The sequence below is a fragment of the Bombina bombina genome, chromosome 1 (genome assembly GCF_027579735.1).
Source record: "Bombina bombina isolate aBomBom1 chromosome 1, aBomBom1.pri, whole genome shotgun sequence".
In the NCBI taxonomy this organism is placed as follows: domain Eukaryota; kingdom Metazoa; phylum Chordata; class Amphibia; order Anura; family Bombinatoridae; genus Bombina; species Bombina bombina.
In genome coordinates this window covers 1,280,260,205-1,280,278,248 of record NC_069499.1, presented here as the reverse complement: position 1 = coordinate 1,280,278,248, position 18,044 = coordinate 1,280,260,205, and the positions used below count along the sequence as shown (strand labels likewise).

The 18,044-nt window shown below is 38.6% G+C and overlaps 1 protein-coding gene across 1 annotated transcript in view; it reads right to left on the bottom strand.

Annotated features, from left to right (window-relative positions):
* The window catches only part of WTIP (WT1 interacting protein), a 300,143-nt gene that overhangs the window by 49,459 nt on the left and 232,640 nt on the right, over nt 1–18,044 (bottom strand). Inside the window, exon 6 of the mRNA XM_053701438.1 lies at nt 5,638–5,689. Within this exon, the coding sequence (XP_053557413.1) occupies nt 5,638–5,689 (52 nt within the window). The remainder of the gene's footprint in view (nt 1–5,637; nt 5,690–18,044) is intronic.

The following is an 18,044-nucleotide window of genomic DNA, read 5'->3' as shown; positions in this document are numbered from 1 at the left end:
ACTTCACCTCCTCCTTGCACCGCAGGAAAAGAGGATGACTATGGATTATGGGTAAGAGAAGTGACATATATAGCAGCTTTGCTGTAGTGCTCTTTTCCTCCTCCTGCTGGCCAGGAGTGATATTCCCACTAGTAATTGATGATTCCATGGACTCAACATATCTTAGAAAGAAATTACTTTGACGTCCTTTAGGTCTGTTCTTCTTGTCTTGTGGTAGAAAAGACCCTTTCCCACCCGTAATATCAGAAACTATTTCTGCCAGACCAGGTCCAAACAAGGTTTTACCCTTGTAAGAAAGCGCCAGAAGCTTGGACTTGGAGGTAACATCAGCTTCCCAAGATTTTAATCACAAAGCCCTGCGGCCTAAGGCAGCGAAGCCAGACATCTTGGCTCCCAGTCTAATAACTTGCATGTTAGCATCAGAAATAAAGGAATTGGCTAGTTTGATAGCCCTAATCCTATCTTGGATCTCCTCTAACGGAGTCTCTACTAAAATTGATTCAGACAAGGCATCGCACACATAAGATGCAGTACTTGTTACTGTGGCAATACTGCAGGTTGCCATTGAAGACCCTGATGAACATACATCTTTTCCAAATAAGCCTCCAGCTTCTTGTCCGTGGGATCGTTAAAGGAGCATGCCCTTATGTGCCCAAAATAGCTTAACAATATTGCACCACTTGATAAGTTATGTTATATATCAATTTATATCAGTTTTAACAGTTTTATTAATTTATATCAATTCAGGCCTCTACACCTCGGCGCCTATCAGCCCCCACATCACACTGAAGAAACATTCTCAAGTCTCTCTGTACCCTACGAGTACAAAACTGAACTAGGCCCCACCGGAGCCTAAGAACCTTGCTGCCAATCCGGAAAACAAACTGCGCGGCTGAGCGCGCGAAATTAGGCCCCGCCCCCGTAAAATAAAAGGGAATTCCAGGTACACCATTTCTCTTATAGTGCATACTGATTACCCCTCCCCAGTTAGGGAATAATGTCAGCCTGTTCTGATGTATCAAGTCTCCCCAGAAACAAAAGACTGAACATACCTCAATGCTGCTTGTAGCATGACACAGTTCTCCACACTGAAGATGTTTCTTTACACTACCTTTAACTGCTCTGTGGGAACCAGCATGGATCTTAGATAACGTTTGCTAAGATCATCAACATCAGGGCAGAAAAAAAAAATGTCTCCACTCCTCTTGGGAAGTTATAGACTGACAATTTCTCCCTGAGAAAAATAGTACTTACTGGCACCATTTTAAAATAAAAAAACTTCTTGATTGAAGAATCTAAACTAACACCTCACTTTCCCTCTTCCTATCACTAATACAGGCAAAGAGAATGACTGGGGTGGGAGGGAAGGGAGGAGCTATATATACAGCTCTGCTGTGGTGCTCTTTGCCACTTCCTGCTGACCAGGAGGCGAAATCCCATAAGGATGAAATCCGTGGACTCGTCATATCTTGTAAAAGAAATTGGGTTTTATGTCCCTTTAAACTAGTTAAGCACACACTCTGAATTGTCCCTGAACTGATGTATTCAAGTGATTTCAAGATAGAATATGCCAAGAGGGAGCGCTACAATATCCCTGTTAGGGGACAAGTGGCTTAAGGTGGTGTCCACGATATATACTTTAGATTTAGCGGATTACTATAATCTAGCCAATAACCTTAATAATAGTGGAATTCTAAAAGTTTTAAAGGTATAAAATTTAAAATGTAATAGTACAATAAAAACAGTTGATGCAATATGAAAAATAAATGAAATACAATATCAAGTGGTCTAATGAATTCAGAACAATATAAATGGTACAATTATGATACAATGGTTAAAAAACAGGAAAAGTATACAAACTAATCTATCAGGAAGTACAGATGTCTAACATGACATAAAACCTGAAATGAAAAAACATAACATAAAAAACTTAAGAAAAAATCCAAATGTATGTCCATATAAGAAAGTCCCAAGGATAGATATCCAAAAATAAAACCTAATATATGTCCATGTAAGGAAGTCCCAAATTGGTGTGTCCAAATTGTAATCCAATCCTAATCTGAAATATAGTTAAGTGATGGTGAATCCGTGTAATAAAAAAGCCGAAAAAATCAAATAAAAAATTAAAAATATATATAAAAAAGTGGCCAAAAGATGTAAAAAAGTGATGTACACCTAAAAATGTGAGTTTATTGCTTTTCTCTCACATGCTACTCTGTCAGAATTGCCTACAACTGTATTGAGTCACCCAATGTTTCGGGATGTGCTCCTTGGGTGGAAATCTATGACCAAAGCCCTTGGGTGGGACCCCAGTAACACTAAATATCTCCCCTTGGTGGGGAATCCGAGATTCCTACCTGGTACATTATACCCTGTCTTTCAGACGTGGAAGGCTTTGGGTGTCGATAATATAGATAAGATGTTAGATCACACGGCTAAGACGGTTTTACCCTTTGATGTGTTCTGCAGGAAATTCCTAATTCCTTATGCTAATAGATTTGCCTACTTCCAGGCTAGACATTATATAAATCACATCCCACTGCACTGCGACACATTTTGGGCCACTACACCGTTAGCGCGCACCATTGCACAGTTTCAGGCTCATAATTATACTATCTCCTCAATATATAGAGAACTAATAAACACTAAGGCCACTATTATGCTATCACACCTTTTTCACGCTTGGTGTAGCAAACTGCCGATGATCTCCTCTGAAAAGACTATACTGGACAGCCTCACTCACACCTGGTCAGCGACCTTAGCTGCCGACCTTAGGGAGTCACAAATACGGGTTATCTATCAGGACTACCTCACACCTAGCAGACTGAGCAAGTGGCGGGCAGACTTTTCAAATGTATGTGGAAAATGTTCTTACCCAAACCCGGACTTTCTGCATTATTTATGGTATTGCCCCAAAATTCGTAGATACTGGAGCCAGGTGTCCTTCTGGCTCTCCAGGATCATGCATGCTCCTATCACACTCACCCTTATACAGGTGTTATTCTTAGAGCAGCTGGTAGTTCCGAGATGAGATAAAAAAACTTTTAGTTAATGTCATACTCCTTGCTAGAAAATGCATCTTTCGTAAGTGGCTACATGCTGAGTCTCCCTCTATCGGCTTTCTAAAGCAAATGATACTGAAGTCTCTGATGTATGAACAATGTGATACCTTATATGATGTTGACACCAGAGTAGCTTATTTCGTTGTGAAATGGAGACTCTTCTTGGAGTCGCTAGATTTCCCCACACAGAGGCAGATGCTTTATCCTTTTAAAAATATGATATACATGTTAGAAGCGACCTTGAGGGGAGAGTGGAATATTTAGTAGAGGGTTGCCATATGGGGAGTGACTTGGAATGACATGGAGGTAGCTTTTGACGGAACTGATGTATATTAATTTGTAATGTACCATGTATATTTCAAGCTGGACATGTAATCTGTAATCTGATATGACGCATAGCAAAGTTTGTTTTGACTTTACTGTTTGTATTTGTTCTTTATTCTCAAACTAAGGAGCATTCCACCCTAGGACTAATGTTCAACCTAGGGTGTCATATTTTCCAAAAGTTATGTTTAAAAATTGTGAAAGGGCTCAACAGGTATTTCTGATTAATGTTTCTTCTCTTTGTGAAATCTAATTTTCCAGGACAATTAACCATTTGTGAAATGTGACACTGTATCTTGGAAATTGTTTTTGTATACCTGTGAACCTCAATAAAAATAAAAGTTTAAAAAAAAAAAAAAAGTGAGTTTATAAAAAATGATCCTAAATATAATCCGATAAAAAAGGCCTAAAAAATATATATATGAAAGGTGTTGAGGATGTACCCTCAGATGATTTATATAGGTGTAGCGATCCTATTCAAAGTGAGTCCTTTATATTCCCCAAAAAAATGCGTGTTATATCCCAAATGGGAGAAAATTTTGTTGAGTGAGTATCCTAGTTATGTAGTAATCTTCTTCCAAATAAGAAATAGTACTTTGAAATGACGTCAAAATCCTAAAATAAAAAAAGATATGGACATAGTGCAATAATGCTACTGAATGCAAGCAAAATAAGTATTGTACTCACCAAATGACCCTGAGCCGTGATACCAATATCAATCTACGCGTTTCGGTCCGGTAGGGACCTTTCTCAAGAATCTTTTTTAAAATGTAAAAATTAAAATTTTAAATTTTATACCTTTAAAACTTTTAGAATTCCACTATTATAAAGGTTATTGGCTAGATTATAGTAATCCGCTAAATCTAAAGTATATATCGTGGACACCACCTTAAGCCACTTGTCCCCTAACAGGGATATTGTAGCGCTCCCTCTTGGCATATTCTATCTTCTATTCGAGATCCGGTTGGGAGATCTCGCCTTTTCAAGGAGAAGCTTGTGTGGCGGTATATTTTGGCGCTGTTTGATTACCATTTTCCTTCAAGTGATTTCAAATCTTAAAAGTATCTGTTTGAATGCACCAGAAACCGAACAGCTGGTAAAGTGCATGAATGCATTAAGGTACAATATGCACAGGGATAGGTCCTGTTCACTTCAAGTTCCATTAAAAAACTGTGGGAAGGTTTACTATTTATTTGGTTTTAACTGTGTTATTTCTTAGAGAATTTTATTATAACCCCTCCCATAAAGGGGCTAAACAAATATTTAAATTTGGGCACCAGATGTTTTCCTGTGGCAGTACTGTGCAGGAAAAGGCCAGTGATTGGTGGCTAAATGCATATCCTGCTCTTGATTGGCTTACCACTCAGCAGCAGTAATGCATTGCAACTCCAGAACAGAAGAAGTTGCCAATGAAAATTGTACAATAATACAATGTAAAAGGCTGTAGCATATAACAGTGTTTTATTATAGCATCAGAATATCCCTTTAATGAAATAATGCTTGCTCTGGATTACTTGCCTTCAGTTTGTGATTGTATTTATTTTTTCTTGCAAGAAACTAAGAGCCCAACATATTATTTATTCTTCAGGTTTTTTTTTTGTTTTTTTTTAAATGCATATCTTTGTTTATTCTTTGACAGGTTTCTTGTAAAATGATCCTAATTTTACACAGTAGTAAATGCTGATTGAATCTTTCCACAAGCATCACAACTAGAAGGTGTACACCGGTACACGCCAATTCCAGCCAAAACCAGGCTTAGTATTTCCTTTCTTAGTTATAAAACTGTAGTCCAGCAAAAAATGGAAACATGGAACATGTATTTTGAGTTTTTTCCTCATTCTGAACTATTAAATGCCGTAGAGACAAGCTTTGCAAAAGCACATTGCTTTTTATTTAATACATTTACTGATTTATTTAAAGATTAAAAGATGATTTTATATAAAAAGCCTGCATTTCACTTCTGGTAGAAATCAAGAGGTTAAATAGTTTCAAATTATAAGAACCCTGAGCTCTGACTGATGACTGATTTTCCTTCTGATAAAAAAATAAAAATTAGCCTGAAAAGTTGGTAAGCTGAAGTATGAAGTATGACAGCACAACTTAAGCAATTTTTAGATACAATAAACATTTTAAAGAGGGAATATTAAAAAAAGGATTATATGATCATACAAAGTGTTATGATAAACAAAGTGTTATCATAAAGTCTATTAAGCAAAAATATTATATGCACAACTTTAATAGTGATTATTACCTGCGCTGGTAGGATTGGTTGATTGCAGGAGGCACATTTTGGTGCGAAAACCCTAAACATTGTATTGAAAAAAAAAAGTCACATATAATGGCAGACTAAATTTATAATATGCTTCATATTCACTGAAATTTCTGCGAGTGTTTAAAATGAAAGTAGTTAACATTATTTTATGGTGAAATTTTGTTAAAAATGTACAGGAAACTCAAAATCCCATTCAGGCCTAGATTACAAATGGAGAGCAAAATTGCGCTTTTGTAAGCGCAATATTTGCGCTCCAGTCAGTAATACCAGTGCAGGCAAATGTGTGCTGGTATAACAAGTTAAGCACAATACAAAGGCATTGCCTAGAAGCATTGCGCTCACCCTAGGCTAACAATGGGAGCCTTGTTCTGATGCTGTGAGACGCGGCAGAGAACCTAGTGCAGGGGGTAAGTCGTGCAGCATGTGGCAGCAAATTTAAAATATATATGTATATGAATATATACATATATATGTATGTGTTTATGTGTGTATATACACATAACACAAATATATAAGTATATAAGCATATACATATATATTAACAGTATATATATTAACAGTATAAACACAGTCCCCATAGACCGTTTTTTTCTAACACCCCATATCTGCTCACTTTAACCCCCTATAACTGCTTTGTGCAATCTTTTTTTATTAAAAAATAAAGATGCTACTATTTTTTATTTTATAAAAGGGAACTGTACACTTTATTAGGTGGGGAATTGGGGGGCATTTTTTTTTTAAAATTAACCAAAGGTTTGACCTCTGGCTGGTTAATTTCGCAGGAGCATTAACTAGCCACTTGGCTGGTTATTTAACGTGCGCCCATAAACTGGCAAATTTCCCCCTTTACGGGCACACATTAATTTAGCACTTCACTAGCCCTAAATGTTTAAAAGTGAAAAAAGTTGGTTTTTGCCTGCATTTCAACAAATTTCAATTTGAAAATTGTTTTTGTTTTTTTTCCATTCCCCTCACTATGAGGACAGAGTGTATTCAGTTGAATTATGTATGCTGACTGTTCACATCAGCTTATTTCTTTATTTCTGTCCCTAACTGGCTACAGCAAAATAAATAAACAATATTCAAAAGGATTTTCAAGTGGTATGTCCCTGTACTGCTAAACAGTTAACAAAAACAGAATTTATGCTTAACTGATAAATTACTTTCTCCAACGGTGTGTCCGGTCCACGGCGTCATCCTTACTTGTGGGAATATCTCTTCCCCAACAGGAAATGGCAAAGAGTCCCAGCAATGCTGGCCATATAGTCCCTCCTAGGCTACGCCCACCCCAGTCATTCGACCGACGGACAGGAGGAAAAAATAGGAGAAACCATAGGGTGCCGTGGTGACTGTAGTTAGAGAAAATAATTCATCAGACTGATTAAAAAAACCAGGGCGGGCCGTGGACCGGACACACCGTTGGAGAAAGTAATTTATCAGGTAAGCATAAATTCTGTTTTCTCCAACATTGGTGTGTCCGGTCCACGGCGTCATCCTTACTTGTGGGAACCAATACCAAAGCTTTAGGACACGGATGAAGGGAGGGAGCAAATCAGGTTACCTAAACGGAAGGCACCACGGCTTGCAAAACCTTTCTCCCAAAAATAGCCTCCGAAGAAGCAAAAGTATCAAATTTGTAAAATTTGGCAAAAGTGTGCAGTGAAGACAAAGTCGCTGCCTTACATATCTGATCAACAGAAGCCTCGTTCTTGAAGGCCCATGTGGAAGCCCTAGTGGAGTGAGCTGTGATTCTTTCAGGAGGCTGCCATCCGGCAGTCTCATAAGCCAATCTGATGATGCTTTTAAGCCAAAAGGAAAGAGAGGTAGAAGTTGCTTTTTGACCTCTCCTTTTACCAGAATAGACGACAAACAGAGAAGATGTTTGTCTGAACTCTTTTGTAGCTTCTAAGTAGAATTTTAGAGCACGGACTACATCTAAATTGTGTAGCAAACGTTCCTTCTTTGAAACTGGATTCGGACACAAAGAAGGTACAACTATCTCCTGGTTAATATTTTTGCTGGAAACAACCTTTGGAAGAGAACCAGGCTTAGTACGCAAAACAAACTTATCTGAATGGAACACCAGATAGGGCGGAGTACTTCAGAGCAGATAGCTCAGAAACTCTTCTAGCAGAAGAAATAGCAACCAAAAACAAAACTTTCCAAGATAACAACTTAATATCTATGGAATGTAAAGGTTCAAACGGAACCCCTTGAAGAACTGAAAGAACTAGATTTAAACTCCAGGGAGGAGTCAAAGGTCTGTAAACAGGCTTGATCCTAACCAGAGCCTGAACAAATGCTTGAACATCTGGCACAGCTGCCAGTCGTTTGTGTAGTAAGACAGATAAGGCAGAAATCTGTCCCTTTAGAGAACTCGCAGATAATCCTTTATCCAAACCTTCTTGTAGAAAGGAAAGGATCTTAGGAATCTTTATCTTATTCCATGGGAATCCCTTGGATTCACACCAGCAGATATATCTTTTCCATATTTTATGGTAAATTTTTCTAGTTACCGGTTTTCTGGCTTGAACCAGAGTATCTATCACAGAATCTGAAAATCCACGCTTTGATAGAATAAAGCGTTCAATCTCCAAGCCGTCAGCTGGAGGGAGACCAGATTTGGATGTTCGAATGGACCCTGTACAAGAAGGTCCTGTCTCAAAGGTAGCTTCCATGGTGGAGCCGATGACATATTCACCAGGTCTGCATACCAAGTCCTGCGTGGCCACGCAGGAGCTATCAAGATCACCGAGGCCCTCTCCTGCTTGATCCTGGCTACCAGCCTGGGAATGAGAGGAAACGGTGGAAACACATAAGCTAGGTTGAAGGTCCAAGGCGCTACTAGTGCATCCACTAGAGTCGCCTTGGGATCCCTGGATCTGGACCCGTAGCAAGGAACCTTGAAGTTCTGACGAGACGCCATCAGATCCATGTCTGGAATGCCCCATAATTGGGTCAACTGGGCAAATATCTTCGGGTGGAGTTCCCACTCCCCCGGATGGAATGTCTGACGACTCAGATAATCCGCCTCCCAGTTTTCCACTCCTGGGATGTGGATCGCAGATAGGTGACATGAGTGATCCTCCGCCCATTGTATTATTTTGGTCACTTCTTTCATCGCCAGGGAACTCCTTGTTCCCCCCTGATGATTGATATAAGCAATAGTCGTCATGTTGTCTGATTGGAATCTTATGAATCTGGCCTTTGCTAGCTGAGGCCAAGCCCTGAGAGCATTGAATATCGCTCTTAGTTCCAGAATGTTTATCGGGAGAAGAGACTCTTCCCGAGACCATAGTCCCTGAGCTTTCAGGGATTCCCAGACCGCGCCCCAGCACACTAGACTGGCGTCGGTCGTGACGATGACCCACTCTGTTCTGCGGAAGCTCATTCCCTGGGATAGGTGGTCCAGGGTTAGCCACCAACGGAGTGAATCTCTGGTCTTCTGATCTACTTGAATCACTGGAGACAAGTCTGTATAGTCCCCATTCCACTGTTTCAGCATGCACAGTTGTAATGGTCTTAGATGAATTCGCGCAAAAGGAACTATGTCCATTGCTGCAACCATCAACCCTACTACTTCCATGCACTGAGCTATGGAAGGACGTGGAACTGAATGAAGAACTTGACAAGCGCTTAGAAGTTTTGACTTTCTGACATCTGTCAGAAAAATCCTCATTTCTAAAGAATCTATTATTGTTCCCAAGAAGGGAACTCTTGTCGACGGAGACAGAGAACTTTTTTCTATGTTCACCTTCCATCCGTGAGATCTGAGAAAGGCCAGAACGATGTCTGTATGAGCCTTTGCCTTTGAAAGGGACGACGCTTGTATTAGAATGTCGTCCAGGTATGGTACTACTGCAATGCCCCTCGGTCTTAGAACCGCTAGAAGGGACCCGAGTACCTTTGTGAAAATCCTTGGAGCAGTGGCTAACCCGAATGGGAGGGCCACAAACTGGTAATGTTTGTCCAGAAAGGCGAACCTTAGGAACTGATGATGTTCTTTGTGGATAGGAATATGTAGGTACGCATCCTTTAGATCCACGGTAGTCATAAATTGACCTTCCTGGATTGTAGGTAGAATCGTTCGAATGGTTTCCATTTTGAACAATGGTACTCTGAGAAATTTGTTTAGGATTTTTAAATCCAGAATTGGTCTGAAGGTTCCCTCTTTTTTGGGAACTACGAACAGATTTGAGTAAAATCCCATTCCTTGTTCCGCCATTGGAACTGGGTGTATCACTCCCATCTTTAACAGGTCTTCTACACAATGTAAGAATGCCTGTCTCTTTATTTGGTTTGAGGATAAGTGAGATATGTGAAACCTTCCCCTTGGGGGTAGTTCCTTGAATTCCAGAAGATAACCCTGAGAAACTATTTCTAGCGTCCAGGGATCCTGAACATCTCTTGCCCAAGCCTGAGCAAAGAGAGAGAGTCTGCCCCCCACTAGATCCGGTCCCGGATCGGGGGCTACTCCTTCATGCTGTTTTGTTAGCAGCAGCAGGTTTCTTTGCCTGCTTACCCTTGTCCCAGCCTTGCATCGGTTTCCAGGCTGGTTTGGTCTGTGAAGCATTACCCTCTTGCTTAGAGGATGCAGAATTAGAGGCCGGTCCGTTCCTGAAATTACGAAAGGAACGAAAATTAGACTTATTCTTGGCTTTGAAAGGCCTATCTTGTGGGAGGGCGTGGCCCTTTCCCCCAGTGATGTCTGAGATAATCTCTTTCAATTCTGGCCCAAAGAGAGTTTTACCCTTGAAGGGGATATTAAGCAATTTTGTCTTGGATGATACATCCGCTGACCAAGACTTTAGCCAAAGCGCTCTGCGCGCCACAATTGCAAACCCTGAATTTTTCGCCGCTAATCTAGCTAATTGCAAAGCAGCATCTAAAATAAAAGAATTAGCCAACTTAAGTGCGTGAACTCTGTCCATAACCTCCTCATATGGAGTCTCTCTACTGAGCGACTTTTCTAGTTCTTCGAACCAGAACCACGCTGCTGTAGTGACAGGAACAATGCACGAAATGGGTTGCAGAAGGTAACCTTGCTGTACAAAAATCTTTTTAAGCAAACCCTCCAATTTTTTATCCATAGGATCTTTGAAAGCACAATTATCCTCGATAGGAATAGTAGTGCGCTTGTTTAGAGTAGAAACTGCCCCCTCGACCTTAGGGACTGTCTGCCATAAGTCCTTTCTGGGGTCGACCATAGGAAATAATTTCTTAAATATAGGAGGGGGGACAAAAGGTATGCCGGGCTTCTCCCACTCCTTATTCACTATGTCCGCCACCCGCTTGGGTATAGGAAAAGCGTCGGGGTGCACCGGAACCTCTAGGAACTTGTCCATCTTGCATAATTTTTCTGGAATGACCAGGTTGTCACAATCATCCAGAGTAGATAACACCTCCTTAAGCAGTGCGCGGAGATGCTCTAATTTAAATTTAAATGTCACAACATCAGGTTCAGCCTGTTGAGAAATTTTTCCTGAATCTGAAATTTCCCCATCTGACAAAACCTCCCTCATGGCCCCTTCAGATTGGTGTGAGGGTATGACAGAGCAATTATCATCAGCGCCCTCTTGCTCTTCAGTGTTTAAAACAGAGCAATCGCGCTTTCTCTGATATGCAGGTATTTTGGATAAAATATTTGCTATGGAGTTATCCATTACTGCCGTCAATTGTTGCATAGTAATAAGCATTGGCGCGCTAGAAGTACTAGGGGCCTCCTGAGTGGGCAAAACTGGTATAGACAAAGAAGGAGATGATGTAGAACCATGTCTACTCCCTTCATCTGATTAATCATCTTGGGCAACTTCATTATCTGTGGCAGTACTGTCCTTACTTTGTTTGGACGCTATGGCACAATTATCACACAATTTTGAAGGGGGAGACACATTGACTTTCATACATATAGAACATAGCTTATCTGAAGGTACAGACATGTCAATAAAGCACAAAAAACGTTTTAAAACAAAACCGTTACTGTCTCTTTAAATTTTAAACAGAGCACACTATTACTGAATATGTGAAAAAATATGAAGGAATTGTTCAAATTTTACCAAATTTTCACCACAGTGTCTTAAAGCATTCAAAGTATTGCACACCAATTTTCAGAGCTTTAACCCGGAGCCGGTTACAGTTTTAACCCCTCTACAGTCCCAGCTACAGCCTTTGCTGCGACTTTACCAAACCCAGGGGGGAATACGATACCAAATGAAGCGTTCTAGGAACTTTTCCAACTACTTTCAGATCCTCACAAATGCATCTGCATGTCCTGCTCTCAAAAGTAACTGCGCAGTAATGGCGCGAAAATGAGGCTCAGCCTACAACTGGGAAGGCCCTTCCTGACTGGAAAAGGTGTCTAACATAGTGCCTGACGTTAAAAAAAGTTCCCCAAGTTTATAAGTGTGAATTACCAGCATAAACATGTATAAAATGCCCAAATAAAGCAATCGATTTTGCCCATAAAAGTGTCTACCAGTTTTATAGCCCATATTAAGCCCTTTATTCTGTTTGAGACTAAGAAAATGGCTTACCGGTCCCCATGAGGGGAAATGACAGCCTTCCAGCATTACACAGTCTTGTTAGAAATATGGCTAGTCATACCTTAAGCAGAAAAGTCTGCTGTTTCCCCCAACTGAAGTTACTTCATCTCAACAGTCCTATGTGGAAACAGCAAACGATTTTAGTTACTGTCTGCTAAAATCATCTTCCTCTCACAAACAAAATTCTTCATCTTTTTCTGTTTCAGAGTAAATAGTACATACCAGCACTCTTTTAAAATAACAAACTCTTGATAGTAGAATAAAAAAACTACAACCAAACACCACATACTCTTAACCATCTCCGTGGCAAAGAGAATGACTGGGGTGGGCGGAGCCTAGGAGGGACTATATGGCCAGCTTTGCTGGGACTCTTTGCCATTTCCTGTTGGGGAAGAGATATTCCCACAAGTAAGGATGACGCCGTGGACCGGACACACCAATGTTGGAGAAATTACCATTTTAAATGCTTTAAAAAATGTCTTTGTACGTAGATCTTTTGCAATGCAATTATTAAATTCTGATACAAATATAAAAAAATACTTCTTTCTTTTAAAACCCCATGCATTTTAAAAGAAATGTTTAATTAAATTGCATAATCAGTTTTATTATTCATAAAATGGTTTTGAAAATGTATTTCATGGGCAATATTAGAATGTTACAATTGGTTATATATTACGGCAGACTGGTGCATAAAATATTACTGGTGTAAACATTTCATAATTTGCTATCTTTAAGATTTTCTCCTCTAGTGGGAAAAGTGTAAAAGATGGGGACATAGCTACAAGCAAAATATTTAAAGGACCAGTAAATACAGTAGACTTGCATAATGAACAAATGCACGATAAAAAGACAATGCACAAGCACTTCAAATGAGTAGTAATTTTTTTTCTGACACATTTTAAAGTTATGTCTATTTCAACTCCCCCTGTATCATGCGACAGCCATCAGCCAATCACAAATGCATATACATATAATGTGTGAATTTGTGCACATGCTCAGTAGAAGCTGGTGACTCAAAAAGTGTAAATAAAAGAATGCACATTTTGTTAATGGAAGTAAATTGGAAAGTTATTTAAAAAATTGCATGCTCTATTTGAATCATGAAAGTTTAATTTTGACTTGAGTGTCCCTTTAAAGGGATATAAACTTGTCTGTTTTATTGTTGTAATAAAAAAGCACTAGTCAATGGGTTATACTTAACAAGATTCATTGCAATATGTACAGGCAGTCCCCGGGTTACAGACATCCGACTTAAGTACAACTCGTACATACAAATGGAGAAAATAGAGCTTTATCGCTAATCTTTCTTTCCAGGATAACCCAAAATACTCAAAATCCAATTGTCACAAGGACAGAAAGTGATGTGAAATTTCCTGAACAGGGGCACAGATCCTGTATTATCATTTTAAAAAAAGGATTTTACATTTCATAATTATTTCTTTAACTTTATTTGTTCATGGCCCATAACTTCTTGTCCCAGCCCCTCAAGGGAGCTGGGGTCACTAAAGGAAGGCATACATAGCTTGATGTCAAATCTTTTAGAACAGTGATGGCTAACATTGGCACCCCAGATGTTTTGAAACTAATGTCCCATGATGCCTAGACACTCTGAAGTCTACTTGAGCATCATGGGAAATGTAGTTCTAAAACATCAGGGGTGCCAAAGTTAGATATAACTGTTCTAGAACAGCGTGAGCTAGCTTACTGAATGCTAGGGAAACAGGAAGAATGTTTCTTGTGCATGCTCAGAAAAGGCAGAATGCAACATTATTTCTAAGCAAATCAGCTACCTGCAGTGGTTACACTGAGAATTTCAAAGTGGTGATTTTGAACGAAAACAAGTAAGTTGTTTACTATTTATAACACAATCTGTTTATTTTTTTTGTTTACTTTGACTTAACACACACACATATAATATATATAATATATATATATATATATATACACACACACACACCAGGGGTGTGGAATTTTTTTTTTAAAAAAAACTACTTGTCCAAGGGATTAAGCAGGAGCCCAATCTACTTGTCCCTCGTGACAATCTACTTGTCCTGATTCACAAAATAATTTTAACCAAAACTGTATATAAATAAGGTTTTTATTTATAACAACTTAGGAGACAGACCTAACAATACTTTAATGCAATCAACAAATGCAAGTAGGTAAGTAGGTAGTGAGATTAAACCGAACAGATTTCCAAATGAGAATTTTGCTTTGTTCTTTTGATATGTTTATTTGAAAAATGAAGAATGTACGTATAGGAGCCAGACAATTTTTGGTTAAGAACCTGGGTAGCACTTTCTGATTGGTGTCTAAATGTAGCCACCAATTGGCAACTACTACCCAGGTGCTGAAGCAAAAATGGGCAAGCTCCTAGGCTTACCAAGAGAATGAAGATAAATGTATAATAGGAGTAAATTATAAGGTTGCTTAAAATTTCCTGGTTGCTCCTATTGCTGTTTTTGCCTTAAGCAATTAATTTCCTGCCCAGGGTGCATGCCAAATAACATGTATGCAAGTCCGATATAGAGAGGAGCACTCACTGGGTCTTAAACAAATAATTCAATTTATTATGATATGTATCATAATAAATTGAATTATTTGTTTAAAAGGGACATTAAACACTTTGAGATGGTAATATAAAATGATAAATTGTATATAATAAAACAACTCTGCAATATACTTTCATTATTTACTTTGTCCTCTTTGCCTGTAATTCCATTCTGAAATTGTGAGCTTTTCAGTTCCTGTTAGAAATGGAAGTGCAGAACACTGTTAAATCCAGCACAGCCATTGGCTGCACACTCTAGTGACCTATGTATAACTGTCCCTAATTGGCCACAGCAGAGAAGGTAACACAAGTTACAACATGGCAGCTCCCAGTGTTTTATAGACATTAAAACTTTACACTTATTTTGTCACTTTTTAAAAAACTAATGAAACTTTAAAAAATACATCTACATGTTACTCATGGACTAATCTTTTCTTTGAATGCATCAATGTATCTAGCATGTATTTAGTGTTTAATGTCCCTTTAAGACCCAATGAGTGCTCCTTTCTATATCGGACATGCAAACCCATATAAACACCATTTTGAAGAAAATTCTAAATCTGTAGAGCGGTTTCTTAACAGAGCCAGCGTCTTAGCAGTTAGTGGCAAGTGGGCTCAAAATAGAGTGGAAATCACTTTGATGCAAACACCTTGCTCTTCAAATTCAAAGATTTATCAGCTAAGCTTTTTCAAGACGTCTAATGAAACTGACCCCAAGGTAAAAGTTTGCAAACCTGATTAAACATCCAATAAGTAAGTTCTCTCAGAAGGAACTTAAACATCTATGAACCAGGTCCTTCTACCGAATATCTCTCAGTCTTTTATATAATCATACAAGGAGGAAGAGTCAATAGAGAATGAACATATACCAATCTGAACATCAAGGAATTACCACTACACTACTTGGGCACTTTGAAACTTTTCTTTGATGCCATGAGATCTATTTCTGGTATTCCACATTTCCAGAAAAAAAACATCCATGAGAAGGTACCATTCTCTTGAATGAAAAGTATAGTATGACTCTTATGAAACCTGCTTGATGGCTGTACATCTGTTTAAAAGTTGATCTCACCACACCTGAAAATGCATTCATCCTGTCTTCCTAACAGACTTGCTGCAAACAACCCCTGATGATTGATGTAATATCTTTAGTCACATCAACTAAGGACCTGCAAGCATATACTCTCCAGATGGTGTGGTGGCAACCAGAAAAAAAGAGTTCCCCCCAGAGAATGACTTACAGTCAGGGAATAAAACTCATGCATATGGGAGAGCTAGACTGACAGTCACCATAATGACTGCAGCAGTTTTAATGTAAGTTCACGTGTTACAGTAGTGAGCAGCTTGTACCAAGGAAACTGTTTATTCATCTGTGCAAAAATAGAAAATACAATACTTTTGGCCAAGATTACTTAACTGCAAATAGGTACCATTATTGTAATATTTTGCTCTAAAGGTTATTTTTATAAGTGTAATGGCACTTAAATGTACAACAAAAAGGAGAGCTACCATTAATCTATACTATAATGCAAAACTGAATCCAAGTGGATTTAGAAAATGGCAGGGTGGTGAAAGAATCCACCAAATTTTTTTGGAATCCACCGGATTGCAGCGAAAGCAAACGGAGCATTAGAAAAAAGAAAAAAAAAAAAAACGCCCGCACGAAGTATAAAAAACAAAACAAAAAAAAAAACGAACCTTCCACACAAAGTATTAACACCTACACCGCAAACCCACACATTGCAAAATAATAAAGTAATTAACCCCTTAATCGTCAACCACCCACATCGCAATAAACCTAATTACCCTATTAACCCCTAAACCCCCACATCGCAATAAACATAATTAACCTATTAACCCCTAAACCGCAAAACCCCTACATCGCAATAAACCTAATTACCCTATTAACCCTGATTTAAACAGCCAATAGAATTTCAGTAGCTCTCATCCTATTGGCTGACATGAATCCTCCACGCTCCATGGTCACCGGTCTTCAGTTCCGCTGTCCTGGATGAAGAAAGAAGAGGTCCCCGCTTGGAAGGAGATGTCGGCCGCTTAGAAGAAGACTTCACCGCATGGAAGAGGACCTTCTCCGCTGGACTTCAGGACCCGTGAGTATCTATTTGGGACTTTAGTGTTAAGTTGTTGTTTTTTTTATTTGTTTTTTTTTAGATTAGGGATAAACAGCAAAAGAGCTGAATGCCCTTTTAAGGGCAATGGATAGTTTAGGTTTTTTAGTGTTAGGTTTTTTATTTTGGGGGTGGGTGGGTGGGGGGGTTTTCCTGTTTGGGGTTCTTAGTATGTTTAATTCTTAAAAGAGCTGTTAAACTTAGGACAATGCTCCACAAAAGGCCCTTTTAAGGGCTATTGGTAGTTTTATTCTTAGATTAGGGGGTGTTTTTATTTTGGGGGGCTTTTTTATTTTCTCAATCTAAATATTTAAAGGGTCTGCACATTGGTTATTATTTTTTCCTTCATATAAGGTTTTGTTTGCACCTGGGCGTTGCCATACAGTCCTAGGTAAAGAATTATTAATCTGGCTCTACTAGCCTCCCTTTCCCTACCCTTTCGCTTTTTTATTTTCATAGGGATTAGGTTTAATTTTTTAAACTTTGGTAATTTAGTTTTTTTATTTTCTGTAATATTAGATTTTTTTATTTTCTGCAATTTTAGTTTAATTTAAACTAAGGTTACATTTTTTAATTTTTGGGGGTTAGACAGGTTTATTTAAAATTTTTTTGTTTTTACATTAGGGATGGGCAGCAAAAGAGCTGAATGCCATTTTTTAAGGCAATGCCCATAAAAATGCAGTTTTCAGGGCAATGGATAGTTTAGGTTTTTTAGTATAAGGTTTATTTATTTTGGGGTGTTTGGTGGGTGGTGGGTTTTACTGTTGGGGGGGACTTAGAATTTTTGGTAACTGCAAAAGAGGTGTTTAACTTAGGGCAATGCCCTACAAAAAGCCCTTTTAAGAGCTATTGGTAGTTTAGCATTAGATTAGGGGGTGTTTTTATTTTGGAGGGGGGGGGGTATTTTCATAGGGATTAGGTTTATTTTTTTTTTAATTTTTATAATTTATTTTTTCTGTAGTTCTATTTTTTATTTTTATTTTTTTTAATTAACAACACAGACTGCCCTGTGGGCAGGCTTACCAACTAGTATAGAAATAAAATGCATCTCTGAGGACCTTTTGAAGGTTCTACCTACTCCACAAATGATAAAGTGTTCCAGGAAAAAAATGCTTAGTAAAATCATAGCAAGGAACTTAATATGACGACTAGCAATTTTCTAGT